General features: G+C 33.0%; 4 protein-coding genes across 4 annotated transcripts in view; 3 read left to right on the top strand and 1 right to left on the bottom strand.

The window, feature by feature from the left end:
• The window catches only part of Phum_PHUM512570 (uncharacterized protein), a gene marked incomplete at both ends in the record, with an annotated part of 6,986 nt that extends 1,078 nt beyond the window's left edge, over positions 1 to 5,908 (top strand). Inside the window, 8 exons of the mRNA XM_002431067.1 lie at positions 120 to 402; positions 1,489 to 1,613; positions 2,542 to 2,638; positions 4,281 to 4,512; positions 4,608 to 4,768; positions 4,862 to 5,068; positions 5,146 to 5,444; positions 5,546 to 5,908. Of these exons, the coding sequence (XP_002431112.1) occupies positions 120 to 402; positions 1,489 to 1,613; positions 2,542 to 2,638; positions 4,281 to 4,512; positions 4,608 to 4,768; positions 4,862 to 5,068; positions 5,146 to 5,444; positions 5,546 to 5,908 (1,767 nt within the window). The remainder of the gene's footprint in view (positions 1 to 119; positions 403 to 1,488; positions 1,614 to 2,541; positions 2,639 to 4,280; positions 4,513 to 4,607; positions 4,769 to 4,861; positions 5,069 to 5,145; positions 5,445 to 5,545) is intronic.
• Positions 5,909 to 6,654: 746 nt separating this feature from the next.
• Phum_PHUM512560 (uncharacterized protein) lies at positions 6,655 to 9,107 on the bottom strand (the record flags this gene model as incomplete). Its single annotated transcript, XM_002431066.1, has 8 exons — positions 6,655 to 6,720; positions 7,082 to 7,399; positions 7,508 to 7,720; positions 7,818 to 8,176; positions 8,255 to 8,350; positions 8,458 to 8,614; positions 8,698 to 8,950; positions 9,094 to 9,107. 8 exons carry the CDS (start codon positions 9,105 to 9,107, stop codon positions 6,655 to 6,657), a joined length of 1,476 nt encoding a protein of 491 aa, XP_002431111.1.
• A 574-nt stretch (positions 9,108 to 9,681) lies between these two features.
• On the top strand, positions 9,682 to 11,561 carry Phum_PHUM512550 (Peroxisomal N1-acetyl-spermine/spermidine oxidase precursor, putative; the record flags this gene model as incomplete). Its single annotated transcript, XM_002431065.1, has 6 exons — positions 9,682 to 9,826; positions 9,930 to 10,197; positions 10,324 to 10,546; positions 10,613 to 10,861; positions 10,932 to 11,369; positions 11,451 to 11,561. 6 exons carry the CDS (start codon positions 9,682 to 9,684, stop codon positions 11,559 to 11,561), a joined length of 1,434 nt encoding a protein of 477 aa, XP_002431110.1.
• A 768-nt stretch (positions 11,562 to 12,329) lies between these two features.
• Positions 12,330 to 14,499, top strand: Phum_PHUM512540 (Putrescine oxidase, putative; the record flags this gene model as incomplete). Its single annotated transcript, XM_002431064.1, has 5 exons — positions 12,330 to 13,106; positions 13,251 to 13,576; positions 13,656 to 13,767; positions 14,118 to 14,171; positions 14,371 to 14,499. 5 exons carry the CDS (start codon positions 12,330 to 12,332, stop codon positions 14,497 to 14,499), a joined length of 1,398 nt encoding a protein of 465 aa, XP_002431109.1.
• Positions 14,500 to 19,141: the final 4,642 nt, after the last annotated feature.

Below are 19,141 nucleotides of genomic sequence, written 5' to 3'. Positions count from 1 at the left end.
AGAGAGAGAGAGAGAGAGATCTCTTTATTATATTATTATTATTATTTTTTGTTGCAAAGATTGTAATTAGAAAGTTTTTAACCCCCCCATTTCATTTTTTTATTTTTTTTTTATTCTAGGGTCGGATGCCTTTTGTTCGAACCATGAGCATGGAACAACGTTGGCAAGATTTAGCCAATCTCCTAAGTCTTCCGGGACAGGAGGGAGTTGGCGTTCATCATCCGTTCGCACATCATTCACACTCGCACCACCATCATCATCATCATCATCACCACGGAAATTATAATGGTCATAATTATTCGCACGACGGACGAGGGGTTCTCATACATAATGCGACCCTTGCACCACCCGTTGGTGATTTAAACGGATCCGGTCCGTACAACAACAGCAGCACGACGATGGGTACGTAAAACGTAGAAAGTTTTCCTAAAAAAAAAAAAAAAACCTGAATTTTAAATTGATTATCGTTTAATTATTATTATCATCGCACCTGGCTCTCGCTGTGACGTTTTTATTCTATTCTCTCTTTAATTAAAATTTAATGTCGCTTCTTTCTCTCTCTCTCACTCTCTCTCTCCCTTACGGTTTCGAATGCATATAATCGAATCCGTGGTGTGCAACCGTAGAAAATCGCATCCGGAAAAGATCGCATATATTTTAAATAATAATAATAATAATAATAATAATAATAATAATAATAATAATAATAATAATAATAATAATAATAATAATAATTTTCGAAAAGCGACCAATTAAACAAAATGATTATTTGATTTTTTTTTATATAAATCGTGACGTAATAATAATGATTTCGAATCAACCATTAGGATTGTAAGCATCAACTATGGAAATTTCGAGAGTTTGTAGTCGATGACGATCCCGCAGAAAATCCCTTAAAGATCCCGACGCGACGCCATATTTAATTTACGTCATTTTATCTCGCGCTTTTGTGTTTCATGCAATTCTTCCTCTTGGAACTTTGCTACGGGAAACAAGAGAGAGAGAGAGCAAAATGATAAGAACTTTCGCAAAAAAAAAGTAGAAATTTAATTTTATATAAAATGCGAATCCATGATTATTATTATTATTATTATTATTATTATTATCATCATCGTTATCGTCACGTTGCCGTTGTTTGTTATCGATAACGTGATTGGAATTCTTGTGTCCATTATTGATTTTCCCCTCCTTTTTACGAATGGCGATTGATTGTTTAAGTATTATTATTATCATCATTATCCCCTTTCCTTAACTTTTCTATTAAAATAATAATAATAATGATGATGATAATTAATCAAAATGATTGCATGCGTGAAGATGGAGTCATTATAATTCCTCTTTTTACAATTAATTTAAATCGATTCAGGTTTTCCTGATTATTTTCCATCCCGACCACAAATGAATTATTATTATCATCATCATGAGGAGAACGGGGTGGGGGGAGGGGTGACGATGTTAATTTTGATTTTTTCTATTTTTTTTTTCTAGGGAGCTCTTCGAATTTGGGTTCGGCTGTGGCGACTTCAATGAATTTGACAAACAGCAGCGAACCTATATCGGATGGTAGTTCCGTTTTCAAAATGGAAAATCCTCACGATTTGATGTACTATCAGGTACGTACCTACGAGGAGACATTTTGGTAGTTAGATTAATTCTCTCTCTCACTTGTGCGAAAACGATTCTTTTTCTTTTAAAATTTTTGCAATCAATTAAAAAAATTCCTGCTTTTTTATTTATTTTTTTTTTTACCATTTTCTCGTATTATTATTATTATTATTATTATTATTATTATTATTATTATTATTATTATTATTATTATCCACCATTAAACACGACAAGGCTACTTGTCGGAGTTTTTAAGTATTTATCCGAGGTTTCTACCCGATTCCTTAGGGACAAATACTCGAATTTCGGTGGTGCCACTTATTATAAGATAGCACCACATCAATTCTTGAAGGTCTTCCTGAGTCCGTCTTTTTCGATGGGAACGATTTGTCTCCTGAACTGGGCTCCGGTGACTAACATCTTTGGAGTGGCCAGGGTCAGAAGCAGTGAAATTCACGTTCTCGTCGAGCTGCCTCAGGTCGACAGTAGAACAAGATTTGTTTTTTGGTTCTTACTTTGTCTTGTTCTCATTTTTTTTTGCTCTTTTAAGCCAACAGCACGTGGCGTTCTCAAACGGTCACCCATCCAAGTTTGCACCACGCCCGATGCTGCTTAACTTCGGTGATCGTACGGGAACCGGTGTGACCAGCACGCTATGGCCGTTGGCTTTATTATTATTATTATTATTATTATTATTATTATTATTATTATTAATGAAAAATTAAATTAAAATACCGTCGGGGAAAAAAATAAAAAAATTTTTTTTTTTTTTTAACTATTTAATTAATAATGATAATAATAATAATAATAATAATAATAATAATAATAATAATAATAATAATAATAATGTCGGCGTTTACGATGGCCGATTATTATGACTGACGGCAACGGTTTTTTTCTTTCATTTTTTTTTTTTATTTTTTTTATTTTATTTAGAATTCGACTTCTGAAATGAATCAAACGACCGAAGGATTTTTATCCTCCATATTGAACGACGAAGATTTACAATTGATGGACATGGCCATGACGGAAGGTAAGACACAAAAAAAAAAAAAAAATTATTAATGAATAGTTTGTTAGTTTCCGGTTTCTTTTAGAAAGGAACGAGGAGGATCGCATTGGTCACGCGGCATTATTATTATTATTATTATGCTCCGGCTTTAGAGGTGGGAGGAAACGGGGGAGGATGTGAAAAACAACGAAATTTTTATTCGTTTCCGGTTCGATTCCGTTTCCGTTATTAAGTCAAAAAATATCGAATAAATATCGAAACGATTAAAATGGCGATTAATATGAATCGTAAACGATTTATATTAATATTTTCATTAGTTTGTTAAAAATGTGTTTTTTTTTTGTTTACGTATACGAGTTTAGAACAATCGTTGACCTTGTCCCATATGTGTCGAACGTTGTTGTTGTTGTTGTTTTTGTCGTTGTTGCAGGCTTTGCAAGTGAGTGATGATGCTTACGAATGCAATCGCATCATTTATTCGTCAGTAATATTCGTCTCAATCGTATCGTCGTTCGGTTGTTTTTTTCTTTTTTTTTTTTTAAACTCTTCCCTCTATCTTTCTCTCTCTTTCTCTCTCCTTTTCCTCTCCCGGTCCCCCCCTTCGGGTTTTGTGTGTGCGCGTATCCGTTTGTGGGACGTTTTGTTTCGTCAAAAGCGCGTCGTGTATAAAAGAAAATTCAAAAAAGAAAAACTTTTAAATTTGTGGATGTAATAATAATAATAATTACGAGGCGAATTCGCGATCACGTGACGCTTTTATTTTCAAATGTCTTTAACGAAAAACAAACAACTTCGACAACCGCGAAATTACGAATTGTAAATGGGAAAACGTTTGAAGCAAAATTGTTAACGATGATAACGATTGAAAAATGATAACGAGGATGAGTAGAAAAAAGGAAAATGGAAAAATTAGAAAAGTTCAACAACGACGTCATCGACAACAACAACAACAACGGTTGAAAAAAAGCAGAAGTAATTTTGTTTTTTAAAATAATTTTTTTTTCTTTTTGTTGTTTCTTTCGTCTCACGAATGATTTATACTCCTCCATTATCCGTCGGTCGGTAAAAAAAAAAAAAAAAAAATATTGAAGATCGAAGAACCGGAAATAGTTATTAAATTTGATTTTAAAATGCGTGTAATCGACGGACGACGACGACTCGAATATGGACTCGAAAATCGTTTCGAGTAATTGAAAAAAAAAAAAAAAAAAATCGATTAAATTAAATGAATCGCATTGAATCCGATTAGCGTGACGGTTGTTTGTTATGTTTGTTTTCCGTGCAAACGACGAGAAAATTATTTTTTTTTTTTTGTTTGTTGTCGTTCAGGTACGGTGAAATGAAAAGATTTTCCGGGTTCCGACGGAAAAATCGTCGTAATGATTCCTCTTTCTTCCTGCTTCACTTCCCCCATTCTCACCCCGGTGGAATTTTCTAGAAAGGCCCGAAAAAATAAATTCTCGAATCGGGGACATTATTAAATTGACCTAAAAATTAAAAATTGTTTGTTTGTTGTTTGTAAAAAAAAAAATTAGGTTTGAGGGAAATTCTGGGAATTTCTTTACGCCGATAACGGAAGTGATGAATTTTCCAGAATTTTCTTTTATAATGGCTGGACTGGAAAACTCGTGAGCGAGTGTAATTATTTTGTCTTATTTTTCAGGCATGTACCCGATGAGAATGCTCGAAAGCAACAGTTCACATAATGGAACAACAACCGGAGGACCCCCAGTGGGTCACACGGAAGAAAGATTGGACGCTTCGAGCGACAGCGCGGTGAGTTCGATGGGATCCGAAAGAGTTCCTTCCCTCTCCGATGGGGAATGGATGGAAACGGGTTCAGATTCTGGACACAACACGGGTGATCATTACGGAAACGTTGATTACCACGGAAGGTGAGTGCGCGTGCGAATGAATGTTTTTCTTTAGAAAAATTTTTTAATTAAGGGCTCGTCGTAATCCATATTATTATTATTATTATCAATGGCAGTAAATTTAGACCGTTCGACTACAGTTACACGGGGAGACCACTTTTAGGTAATACAGGTCCGCAATCTGCCACTCCCGACGGTCACATACCTCCGGTGGCACAAAAAAAGCATCACATGTTTGGTAAAAGGTATTTTCAAGAACAAGGAAACGCGACCACGGGTAAGTTATTCCCGAAGGAATAGAGAGGAACGTTCCTTTTATATTTATTTTACATTCCGCGTGAATTATTATTATTATTATTTTTTTGTTCAGGTTCGACGTTGCCTCCTCACAGAGCTCTCACACTATTACCGACGGCAACGCCAACACCGGCTCCCGTCAAATACGAATACGTTGAAACAGGAGCCGAAGCCATTGTGCCTCCCGGATTTAACAATACGGTAGAGCCGTCTTGCGGAAATAAAATGCCGGAAGTGAAATATAGTTGTAGTCTTGATTTTATACGCCATCATCAAACGGGTGGGTGTTACCGTCCGTCGCATACTCCCTCCCTCCCCCCAAAATGAGTCAAGATTCACGTTCGATTTAATTTTCAGGTGCGAGATCTTTGGAACACATTCATCATAATCACACGTATCCTCTACACGCGGAAGGAAGCGTGTCCATGGCGGCGAGACCGTCACACAGAGAAAAAACAAATTCTAGGGGACGTAAATCCGAAGAGGATCACTTGACGAGAGATGAAAAACGAGCCAACGCAATGAACATTCCCATGCCGGTAGAAGAAATCGTTAATCTTCCAATGGACGAATTCAACGAACGTTTGTCCAAATACGATCTTAGCGAAGCTCAATTATCACTTATAAGAGATATAAGGAGAAGGGGTAAAAACAAGGTGAGAGAAATATTAGATGATACTGTAAATAAATAAAAATGGCGAGAGAAAAGAATTCAATTAAGAAAAAAAAAAAAAAAAACTTTACATATGTCACGCAGGTAGCAGCGCAAAATTGTAGGAAAAGAAAACTCGATCAAATAATATCGCTCGCGGACGAAGTTAAACAAATGAGAGATAGAAAACATCGTCTGCTCAGGGAAAGGGATTACATGGTCGCCGAACGTTTGAGAGTAAAAGAAAAATTTAGTCAACTTTACAGACACGTTTTTCAAGCGTTGAGAGATCCCGAGGGAAATCAATATTCCCCGTACGAGTACAGCCTTCAACAATCCGCCGACGGCACGGTCGTACTCGTACCGAGATCAACGTCGAACACATTATTGGATCAAGATGGTGGTACAAACAGAGTCAAACACGGGAAAGATCAAAATCATCACGAAAGTCATCAGCAAAAGGAATGAAAATAAAAAAATTATGTCAGAAGAAGAAGAAGAAGAAAAAGAAGAAAATAGAAAAAAAAAAAAAAAAAAAAACAAAAAAAAAAGGAAAATTCCGAGCGGAATCGGATGAACACGGAAACGAACGTACGAACGGGTCGACGTGATTTCAAGTGCAACGAAACGAATTTTTTAAAAAGGCGTTCAAAAAAAAAACGCGAAAATTCTTATCGTGCAATATTAGATTTAAAAAGAAAAGAAAAACTGAACGCGAATTCATTTCGCTTTTGTAAATATTTTTTTTGCAATCGACCCGTAGTAAAAAAAAAAGACATTCAAAAAGAAGAAGGAAGAAAGGAAGAAGAAAAAAGAAGGAAGAAAGGGGAAGCAGGAAGAAGAAGATGAAAAAGTGAATCGCGGTGAGTGTGTAAGAGAGAAAGAAGGAGGACAAAAAAAATTTTCCGGGAAAACTTTTTGCACGAATGATTCGTTCGTCGTTCGCACGTTGTGCGTTTTGTGCGTAAAAAATTTTCACGCGAACGCTTTACACGGCTGGAGCCGAACGTCGCACAAAAGGAAAAACGTTCACGCCGGATCCGATGATGACAAAAGAGGAAAACTATATCGGCGATCGTTTACTTACTTATCTAATTACGTCACGTCACGTCACGTTCGAACAGAAAATGTTTTTTTTTTTGTAATCCGACGACTGTGATTCAAGCATAAACTTACAAACTACAACGATGATGATGATGATGATGATGATAGTACTACGTCATTGTCCGACCCGCCCGCGCCCGCCCCGCAAAGCAGAAAACACGGTGGAGGTAAATCAACTATATATATATATATATAAAGTAAGTTATTATTATTATTATTATTTTTAAATAATTTTGATGATGATGATGATGATGATAAGAAGAAGAAAACCTGCGTTCTTTTCTCGCTCTCTCTTTCTCTCTATGAGGTTTTCAGGTACGGAAACGATATCGTATAATCGATGTACGAATTAAAATAATCATAACCGGAAATGATTTAATCGTTATCGATCGATCGCCCTAATGCAATTAACTTCCGTTAGGCGCGAGTGAGTGTAGGAAGTGAAGTGGGGGGAGGCAGGGGGGGGGACGAAAAAAAAGGCGGGAAAAAATTTTTTAAAATTTAAAACGAATGAGATTTTATTTTTTTTTCCCGGACTCCTTTTAATAATAATTTGGCGACGTCATCGATGTCGTTGTAATTAAACCAGGATCCGAATATTGGATTCGTTAGTAAAAAACGACGAATGGAAAAGTTGGAAAATGTTTTTTCAGGTATGATGCACCTTATTTTTTCGTTAAGACAATCGTTTGCAACGAAATGAGTGTTCATAAGTCGGTAAATGTATTGTACGAAACACGCATCCAAATGATTATTGTTGTTAAATTTTTCCATTTCTAATGACGTCATCATTTTTTCTTTTCTCGTTATTAATTTGTAATATTCGGGCGTTATTATCGGACAAACGTAATCGACCTGAAAAATAAATAAAAAATTGAGGGAAAATAATAATAATAATAATAATAATAAAATTTATAATAAATAAATAAATAAAAATTCTTTTTTTTTTCATTTTTCTTTTACCTGATGAAAAGATCCCTCGATGAAAATTTGCGGATCCGATGTAACTAATTCCACGTGTTCTGATAAAATAAGTACACCGATTTGCGAATCGTCGTCGTCGTCGTCGTCGTCGTCGCCATCTTTTTTTTTATTATTTCTTAATTTTTTTGCTATTTCCGCTGCGTAATGTTCGCCATCTTGTGCAAATGTTAAAAATATTTTCAATGCGTATTTCTACAACACAAACAAACAAACAAACAAACGTGAGTTGAAATAAAAAATAAATAAATTTCCGTTTTATATTATTATTATCATCATTCATTAGTATTACTTTTTTTCTCGGTGGCGGTTTGTAATTATTATCATTATTATTATTATTTTTATTATTATTATTAATGATGCGGGTCGATTTATCCAATCTTTCTTTAATGAATTTCATAAAATTATTTTCCGAATCGTTATGATTTAAAATTTTATATTTTTCCACGACGACGCCATTAGATTCGTTGACATTCGACAACGAGTCGAACGATTCCGAATCGTGAACGGCTTGTTGTATTTTTTGCGTGACGTCATCCAAATTGTGTTTTAAATTTTGAAAAATGAATGGAGCCGGAGGTATTAATTTAGGTTTTATCATGGATTCCGTTTCGGAATAAGCAAATGAACTGTCGTAACTCGCGCTGCAACCTGTTTAAAATGTAAACAAAAAAATTTACATGAAAGATTCTCACTCACACTCGAGTAAATCCATGTAGAAAATTTTACCTTCGGATGTTGGAAGTGATTCGTAATCACTTGTGTCATCGATAACACTATTATTTATGTTCATATTATTACATTGTAATATGATGTCTGCTAATGCTGAAGAAATAAGAAAAAGAATATTTTATAATAATTATTATTATTATTGTTTTTAATGCGAATAAAGAAGTACATAATTTTTTTTTTTTTTTTTTTTTTTTTCTTACTGTTTATCGAATTTTTTATCCTGCTTAAAACGTCAAGTCTTCCCATTGTATGTAATGCTTTTAGTATATTTCCAATCGATGCTTTCTCATATTGAACATATGCTAATAAAACATTAAAACAAGGATCTTCTTTACTGAAATTATTGTGATTGATTACCTGAGCAATAAATAATAATAATAATAATAATAATAAAAGTATTCAAAATGTAATAAAGTTAATTAACGGAAAATATGATTAACCTTGAGCAAGCTAATGCTAAGTCCTAAATGATAACCTAAACTTTCCCAACCTGCATTTGTTATTTTATTGGGTGTTTCACTTATGTACAAACATAAATTTTGTAAGGTTTTCAAATCCTCAAATAAAAAACCTGCATGAATTGATGATGTTTTTTTAATCAAGTGTAATATCCATTCTGTTGTTTCCGATGATGTTTCCAAAAGTGCTTTTGCTCTGAGTGTTTCCAATTCAGGATTTGGTACAACATTCCTTCTAAAAATTTATATTCATATCAGGTTTGTGTTTTTGAACATTTTCTATTATTAGAATTACTCAGAGTGACATATCAAAAAATGTTTTTATGAAAAATCTTCAGGGAGAGTTCATAAAATATAGAATTTAATAAAATGACCAACCTGGAGTTAAGCATTATAATTAGTTGTAATAATTAATTTATTATTTCATGAATTATATTTATTTATTTTAATTAAAAATATTACAAGTTAATAAAATAAATAAACATAATACGTAATCAAAATTTGTTTTTATGCCAGCAGAACACTTTTTTTTTTTTTTTTTTTTTTTTTTTTTGATTTCCGTATTGCCAACTTAAAAAAATTTATTTCGCGTTAAAAAAAAAAAGTAGTGAAACGACTTATAACCGATTTTTTTATTTTAAAATTAAAATGTTAATAATTTTTGAAAAAAAGTAATTTTTTATAGGAAAAGTAATAGAGTTTATTAAAAATTTTGTGATTAAATTTAACGAGAAAAAAAAAAAAAGAATTTATTATACAATTTTTCAACTGTAGGTAATAAAAAGTAGTAATATATTATTATCACATGTGATATTCCCTTTAGATATGAAGAATTCGATAAATATTTTTTTATTAAAAAATAAATTAATATCATAATTTTTAATTTGAAATTTTTCACGTGTTTAAAATGTATATATATATATATTGACGTGTGAGAGAAAGTTTTTTTTTTAAAATCAGTTAATTATGGAAAATTTTAAACTATTAATAGTTGGTGCAGGTGCATCAGGTATAGCTGCTGCGGTAAGATTACTCGAAAATGGATTTAGTAATTTTCGAATATTAGAAGCTGGTTGTAGAATTGGAGGCAGAGTGCACACATCATTTTTAGGTAAAAGTTTTTTTTTAAAAAAATTTGTCATAAATTAAAACTTTTAAGTAATGCGAAAACTTATGTCATGACGACAATTCAAAGTTTCCATATTGCATTTTAGGAAAAGAAACAATTGAAATAGGAGCAGAATGGATTCATGGCGAACATAATAATTCTGTTTTCGAATTGGCTGATAAGTATGATCTCACAGACAAAAATAATACCCTAAAATTAGATATGACAACTTTTTATGATCATTCGGGTCATAAAATAAATAAGGAGATTAGCACAGCATTAGTTTCAGCTTTTCATAAAATTATTCACATCAGTGATAAAAATTTAGACGAAACAGTTCTTAACGAATCAGTCGGAGATTATTTTAATACAGAGTATGTTTTTTTTTTATCACAAAATATTATTACGACGGATAATAAAATTTTAATTTCATGCCTTTTGATAATTATTTTTAATTTTGAAATTAAAATTACTAATGAAGTAATAATTTTTTTTTTTAGATTCAATAAAATTATTGAAGATTTGAAAAAAAAATATAATATTAACGATAGCTTGTGTCAAAAATTTGTTAATTATTTTGAAAAATGGCAAAATGGTTTAGATGGTTCGCATTCATGGCATGAAACTTCATTGAGAGGACAATTAGAATATTGGGATTGTCCTGGTAATCAAGGAATTACATGGAAAAATAATCGCTTTAGCGCCTTGTTTAATATTCTATCGGTTAGTGAATTTGTTTTTTTTAAATGAAATAAAACTTTATGAAAAACTTATGTTGGATTGTTTCAGGGAAACATTCCTGGTGTTTCAAAACAGTATCCTGTCGAAGAAAAAGTTTTATTTAATAAAGAAGTTAAATTTATCAAATGGAACAAAGAATGCGATAAAAATGTTCCAAATGTTTTAGTTACTTGTACAGATGGATCAATGTACTCTACAGATCACATTTTGCTAACTTGTTCTTTAGGTGTTTTAAAAGAAAAGAGTACTAAATTATTTTCACCAGCATTACCATTAAAAAAACAACTTTGCATTGAGGTAAGTCTCGTACATCATTTTTAAAAAGTATCAAAACATAAAAATTTAATTTAATAATCATTTTTTTTAGAATTTGGGATTCGGAACTGTGGATAAAATATTTTTAAAATTTTCACATCCTTGGTGGGCAGAAGACGTGACCGGTTTTGGATTCTTATGGTCAGAAGAAGAAAGAAAAAATGACAACACTGGATGGTTATCTGGTGTAATATGTTTTCATCCGATAAATAAAAAAAGTTCCATATTGAGAGGTTTTATACTCGGTGAAGCTGCTCGACATATGGAAACTTTACCCACGAAAGAACTCATTGAAGGATTTAACTACCTGTTTGAAAAATTTTTGGGTTCGACATTTACCATATCATCCATTCAAGTTTGTTTGACATCGAAATGGTATCAGGATTCTCATTTTAGAGGATCATACAGTTGTAGATTAATGAAAACGGAGGAAGCGGATGTAAAAGCACGTGATTTAGCAGAACCAGTGTGCAACGTTGAAGGATTACCCGTTGGTTTTTTTTAAATTTTAATACCTTTGTAAATTATTTAGATAAGGAAAAGCTTAAAAAAAATTGTTTTATCATTATAGATTCTTTTATTCGGAGGTGAAGCTTCTCACGATAATTATTTTTCAACAGTTCATGGAGCAGTAGATGCTGGACGAAGGGAAGCTAACAGGATACTTCCAGTGATAATGTAAGTCATATCTATTAAATTTTATTGGGCGACATTTTAACAGTTGAAAATTTTTTTTATTTTTTTAATTTTGTTTTAAATTAGTACTTGTTAAAAAAAAAAAACAATCACAATGTGAGTCATGTGTTGAAACATGATGACATGAAATCTTTTGTTTTGTTTAGGATAAAGAAACCTACTTTTGAAATACATCAGTAAAAAAAAAAAAAAAAAAAAAAAAATGAGATGGATTCAATATTATCCAGTTTGAATTATTTTTTGTACTAAAAAAAAAAAAACAAAAAAAAAAAAATGTATATGTTGTAAGTAAGAACCAAAATATATAAGTTTTTAAAGGGAGTGGGAAATGGGAGAGAAACCTTGTACCTTGTTTTTTTTTTTTTATCTGTTGGGAAATGTATTGTTTTGTATTATTGGTATAATTTTGATTCTTTTTTAAATATTTTATAATATTACTTTTTGTTTTTTTTTTTTTTTGTAGTTAATTTGTCTTTCTTTTCAAATTCTAAATAGATAGATGGGTTTGTTTTTTTTTTTGCATAAGGCGCAATATGGTCGACATATTAAAAAATGAAAACGGACAATTTTTTTTTTTTTTTTTGTTTTATTTCGCAGGAAAAAATCCAAATTACCGAAAAATTATCAGGTTGTTATAGTTGGAGCTGGAATAAGTGGATTAGCCGCGGCGAATTACCTTCGCGAAAACGGGATAACCGACTTGATCGTTTTGGAAGCACAATCCGTTCCCGGGGGAAGAATACGTTCCGTGCAAATGGAGGATTATCATTTGGAATTGGGAGCACAATGGATACACGGGGAAAAAAATAAAGTATTTAAAATATGCGAGGAAAATCGTTTGTTGACGGAAGAACACTCGGGAGAGGGAGAAGGATTGTACCTGAGAGAAAATGGCGAAACGATTGATGAATCACTCGTTCGAGAAATCGATGACGTCATAAAAAATATATTGGAAAATTGTGAAAATTACTACTACAATGTGTCGTCAATGGGATTCGATGAAAATTATCATAATTCCATCGGTAATGAACTTATGACTAAATTTAATGAGTATCTAAATGAACATTGTGCGGAAGATTCGGTTAAGGTAAAAGAGATAAAAAGGGATTTGTTGGATTGGCACACGAGATTTCAATTAATCGATAATTCTTGTTCGGATTTGCACAATTTATCGGCGAAAGCTTGGGGCCTTTTTAAATTTTGCGGCGGAAAGGATTACGTTAATTTTAAAAAAGGTTATTCCTCTCTGATCGACGTTTTAATCAATAGCCTTCCGGAAAATTCTATCGTTTACGAAACTCCCGTTCAACGTATCGATTGGGTTTCCGAAGACAATAAAACGAAACGCTCAAATATTACTCCGTACAATGATAGACAATATAATAATAATAATAATAATAATGTAAAAATAACATGTAAAAACGGTTTGACTTTTTACGCACAACACGTTATTGTTACTTGTTCGTTAGGGTATTTGAAATTAAATTATAAAACAATGTTTTATCCGCCATTACCGAATTATTTATCCGAGGTAAGTAAACGTTTATATTATATTTTATATAAGATTTTCCATCATCGTTTTATTACATTAACGTTTGCGACGGAAAGGAAAAAAATAATAATAATAATAATAAAATCCCTTTTAAAAAAAGTTTTCCCTTATTTTACCTTTCAGGCGATCGAATTATTAGATTTCGGAGTCCTCGACAAAATATTTTTAATATACGAGAAAAAATGGTGGGATTCGGGTGTGAAAGGTTTTCAATTGGTTTGGTCTCAGAGTGTTGAGTCGGAGGGAGAGAGAGGGAAACATTGGGGTAAATACGTGACGGGTTTCGACGTCATCATCAAAGACAAACCCGTTCTGTTGGGTTGGATCGGAGGAGAAGGAGCGAAAATCGTCGAACGATTGACGGAAGAAGAAATCGGGAGAGACGCGACGGATATATTGAGAAAATTTTGCAACAGGACGGACGTTCCGCACCCTAAAAAAGTCATCAGGTATAAACAATTATCATTAGAACGATCGATCAGTCATTCATTCATTCATTCATTCATTCTTTTTTTCGTTTCGTTAAAGATCGACTTGGTGGTCAAACGAATACGTAAGAGGTGGATACAGTCACATAACCGTGAAATGTGACGAGCCTAAAATAAACGGATCTAATTTAGCTCAGCCCGTGTACACGACGGTGGTGGCGGGGGCGGGGGCGGGGGCGGCGGCGGCGGTGTCGAAATCAGGCACAACTCACAAGGTAAAATGAATATTTTCAATGTTAACGCAATGTTACGTTACGTATCATATTGGATAAAGATCGGAAACGATCCTTAAAAAAAAAAAAAAAAAAAACGTGAATAAGGTTTTTCACTACTCACGATGATTAATTAAATAATGATAATATTTACATATAAATTAAAAGTCGAATCAAAGAAACTGGAGAAAAAAAGGGGGTGGGGTGGGGCGAAAAGATATTTAGAAAGTTAATAATGATTATTCAATTACCCTAAAAAAAAAAAAACCTTGAATAAATTTATTATTTAGCTTGGGGGGTACGAACCTGGAATTGCAAGTGGAATGACCGACGAACTTGACAATGTGGAAAAAAAAACCCTGAAGTAAAAGGGAGTAGAAAATTACATATGTGTATTATTATTATTATTAATTAGGTTTAGCTTGGGGGGAGGTTCTAAAACGGATAGACAAAGAAGAGAGAGAGAGAGAAAAAATCAACAGATTTGCCAAAAAAAAAAAAAAAAAATGGCGGCTAATTTTTTCTGTCTCTTTTTCTTTATAGAAACCTACAATTTTATTGGCGGGAGAATGTACTCATATGAATTATTTTTCAACCGTTCACGGAGCCTACGAAAGCGGACAAAATCAGGCACGGGTCATATTGGACTATCAAAAACAAATCGATCATTAGGTTGATACAAATCAGGAATTTAAGGTTTTTATTTCATTTTCTTTTTTTATTTCTTCTCGTTCTGATTCATCGTTCGCCATTGCGATAGAACAGAACGGGGGGGGGGGTGGAGGGTAATTGTGTGTCATGTCATCCATTTTTAAAATTTTATACGTAAAAAATCACAAATATCGATGGCGTCGGTGACGGTGACGGTGACGGCGAATGTCTTTTGACGTTGTTGACCTTCAATCAATCAGGAAAGATTTTCTTTCTTTTTTTTTGTGAGAGTAACGGGTAGGGGAGAGAGAGAGAGAGAGAGAGAGAAGGAAAAAAAATTTAGGGCGTGTTTGCGTTCGTGCGTGTGCGGTCTCGAGATAGTTTAAACCTTGGAAATAAATGCAAGGAACTAGTATTGGATCGATATACCGATAGATCGATTCATCGATCGATTGGGAAAGTGAAGCGTGCAATCGAAAGATGAATCGATTTTTAAAAAAAAACCTTGTACTTCCGTTGCCACCTGCCTTTCCTCTCTCTCTCTCTCTTTCTTTCGTTCCCTTAAAAAAAAACGTTCCTATTACGTCACACGTTCGATTTTGTAAGAGCGTCGTTCGTATATCGTTGAGTAATTCACGAGAAGCGTAAAATATCGAACCCTTTCATTATATTAACGTAACGTTTTATATAAAGTTATGAAAAAAATATTTTATGATTTTATTGGGAGAGAGAGAGAGAGAGAGAGAGAGAGAGAAACACACGTAACGAATTTTTTTTTCCATTTAGTCATAAATTAGTCAGTCAGTCAGTCAGTGAATAATCACCGCCGAAATTTCTATTTTTTTCTATTTTTATTACAAAAAATGACGCCGATTTAATATTATATACGTGATGATAATGATAAGAGTGATAAGAGAGAGAGAGAAAATGTTTTTCCCGATTGCAATAATACGAATGCATTTAAATATCCATGTTAGTGTATATTAGCGTAGAAAAATAAATTTTGTAGTATATTTTTAATAATAAATTGTTTTTTATTGTTATTAAACAATTGTTTGAATCATTATTATTATTATTATATTATTTAGAAAAAAGTCGAGCATTATCATTATTATTAATGAATTAATGGATATGTTGTTTTCGTATCGAAAGGTTCCCATGTCATATAAATTTTTTTGCATAAAATTAAATAATTTATATTATTATTATTATTATTATTATTATGGCACACGAATCGTGGGAATTTTTTTTATTATTATTATTATGTACTATCGCGGTTAAGTTAATTTATATTATTTTGCAATTAATAATAATAATAATAATACTTTTTTGAGTGCTAAAAAGGAAATGGGCGTGGCACTATGACACACACAACACCAAAGTTTTGATTCTATATCATTTTTTTCTTTTTCAAATACCTTTCGGGTGAATTATTATCATTATTATTAATAGCGAGGGGGGTGGGTGTGTGCGTAACGTTTATTAATGATTCAATATCGATTTCCTGTAAATTTTGCGATTGGTTTGAATGATTTGGAGAGTAAAATTGGAAGGTTTCGTAATTTGACAACGTTGGAAGAGTCCATAAAGATCTCAAATGATGATGGGAGGGGGGGTGGGGGAGGATTCGACGAGTTTTGAACGGGGGGATTATAGGTTATGGGAAAAATGCTCGAAGGATTTGTGGTGCGTGTGTGCGTGTGTGCGTTTTCGTATTCATTTCCTTAATTTTTTTCTTTTTTTGGTCTCAAGGATGTTTAGAGAGTGTCTCGTTTCTTGTAATTTATACTCTTGTAAAAATTTTCAGGCACGATTGTTCCGGATATATATTAAATTTTCCATTATTATTTAATTTTTTTTTTTTTTTTTTTGTCAGGTTGATTTATTCATTATTAATTTATTTTGTTTGTTTGTTTGTTTGTTTGTTTGTTGTTGACGTGGGTGGTATTTAATTTCGCTGGATAAAGAAGGATTGAATTCTAATAGAAAATAGAATGAGAATTTTTTATTAAAAAAAATGAAAATAATTTTATATTAATTAAAAACTAAAAAAAAAAAAAGCCTTCTCGATTTACACACAGTCTTCATAATTTAGTCGGGAGAAAAAAAAAGAAGGAAAATCTAAAATGAATATTTAATACCGTATCCGGTGAAATGAGTTTTTGATGCGTCAACAGCAGAAGAATAAGCAACTCCGACTAAATTCTTTTGTTGTTGTGCAGCAGAAGACGTTTCGGATTGTTGATGGTGTTGTGGAGAAGAAGAAGAAGAAACGTGGTATTGGTGTTGAGATGATGGTTCGGTATATTCTGGACCTGTTGATACGTGGTATTGTGGAGATACTGTCGTTGGAACTTGATATTGAGCAGCTACCGACGGGGATTGATATTGAGCAGCTACCGACGGGGATTGGTATTGAGCAGCTGATGGCACTTGGTATTGTTGTTGTTGTTGTTGTTGTTGTTGTAGGGCACCAGTTGCCAATTCATATTGTTGAGCAGAAGATGTTGTTTGATAGTGTGGAGCCGATGTTGGGAGTTCGTATTGTTGCGGAGATGCGGATTGATATTGCGGGCTCGGAGTTTGATATTGTTGTGGAACGGCGGCTTCGTATTGAGAACTTGAAGATTGGTGGTAATGTTGTTGTGGAGCTGGGGTTTGATATTGACCGGCAGACTGATAAGCAGCAGCGTCGTGATATTGCGAAACAGCAGATTGGGGAAGGGTAGATGGTTGATATTGAACTGTTGGATCTTGATACACGCTCGATGTTAAACTATTGCTTTGTGGAGGCTAAAAAAAAAGAAAAAGAAAATTTATAGAATCGTGCGTTATAATAATAATAATAATAATAATAATAATAATAATTCGTGATTGTTTTAATTATTGAAAAAAAAAAAAAATATGTAAAAAGAGAAATTGTTATGTTTTTTTTTTTTTGACGAAATTTTTTAGTTTCGAAATTGGGACTATAAAGTTAATGAAAAAACATGAAACTGGCAATTTAACAGAAAGGAGAAAGGGGGGGGGGAGGGGGAGCATAAAATCAATTTTTTTTTTTTATCAATTCCAATTTCGATGTTTAACCGCTTCGATGCATTAGAAGTGAAAACAAGTTATTTTGCTCTCTTTTATTTGTTGTTCACTAGTAACCGTATTAATATTACGTAATCCTTTCATAAAAGCCATTGCATAATTTTTTTTTTTTTATAAGATGAATAAGCATATTAGAATTAAAGATGAAAGAGAAAGAAAGAAAACAATCGCGAGGTTGTTTAATTATTATTATTATTATTATTTGTTGTTGTTGTAATTAAAACTTACTTGGGCGGTTGATGATTTCGTATCCAATTGAGTTTGATAATGTTGAGCTTGGAGTTGTTGTTGAAGTTGTTGTTGGTATTGGGCTTGAAGTTGTTGTTGAAGTTGTTGTTGGATTTGTTGTTGTAATTGTTCTTGGTATTGACTTTGAAGCTGAAGTTGATACTGTTGATCTTGTTGAGAGTATTGAGGGGATGAAAGGGAACCGTGTTGTTGGGATTGGGATTGAGATTGTGGTTGTACGGCAGATTGATGAAGACCCGTTTGTTGACCGACGGTTTGTTGAGCTACGGCTTGTTGAGTGGATGCTTGGTGAACGGTAGATTGATGAAGAGCCGTTTGTTGAGCAATGGCTTGTTGAACGGCCGCTTGTTGAGCGGCTGCTTGTGCGGCCGCTTGTTGGGCGGCAGCTTGATGAGCGGCAACTTGTTGAGCAGCAGCTTGATGAGCAGCAGCATGTTGAGCGGCAGCTTGTTGGACAGCAGCTTGCTGAGCGGCAGCTTGTTGAGCAGCAATTTGTTGAGCGGCTGCTTGTTGATGGGCAGCAGCTTGATGACTCACATGTTGATTTTGATCAAGAAGCAATTGTTGCAAGTGATAGTTAAGAAATTGTGGATCGACTTGATAATCCAAACTGTTTTGTTCTGATTTTCCTTCTTTGACAACCGGAACTGACGCGGCAAAACCCAAAAGGGCGCATACGAATGTTACTTTCTACACCGCCAGAAAAAAATGAAACAACTTTGTCAAAAGGTTAACAAACATCAAGGACATTATTTCTAATGACTTTTAGTAAAAATAAACTAGGAACTACAGTTTTGTCAAACGGGTTTTTTTTTTTTTTATTTGGGAAAACGCCCCTTGCTCCGATCGCTTTTTTTCAAGGAAAACATGAGGACAAAAAGAGGAAAAAAAAAAGGGGACTGGTGATATTGAATTAGATCAAATCGGGATATTCTGGTTTTATAATGATAATAAGCCCAAAAAATTAATGCGGAAGGATAGTTAAAAAAGAAAAGAAAAGTATTCGAGAATGTGTTGGAAAATTTTTAATTAAAAAAAAAAAAAACAAAATAATAACTACCGGAATTTGTTTTGTGGTTATCATTGTTGATATAATTTTCACTGATAAGAACTCATTAAAAAATTTCCAGTTTTATGGAAAGTTATCGGTTCGGTTCACTCGAATAATCATTAAAATTTTCTTTTTCTCTTTTTATCTTTAAAAAAAAATTTTTTTTTTTTTTTACAACGGGTACCGACCGTCGCTACTGTCGAATTATTAAAATAATAACGATCCCCCCATTTTAAATCCCGGCATTTTGTTAAGAAAATTCCAAAA

Source organism: Pediculus humanus, genomic scaffold (assembly GCF_000006295.1).
Source record: "Pediculus humanus corporis 1103172108281 genomic scaffold, whole genome shotgun sequence".
Taxonomy (NCBI): domain Eukaryota; kingdom Metazoa; phylum Arthropoda; class Insecta; order Psocodea; family Pediculidae; genus Pediculus; species Pediculus humanus.
Note: the sequence above shows the minus strand (reverse complement) of the source record. Positions and strands in the feature narration are given on the sequence as shown.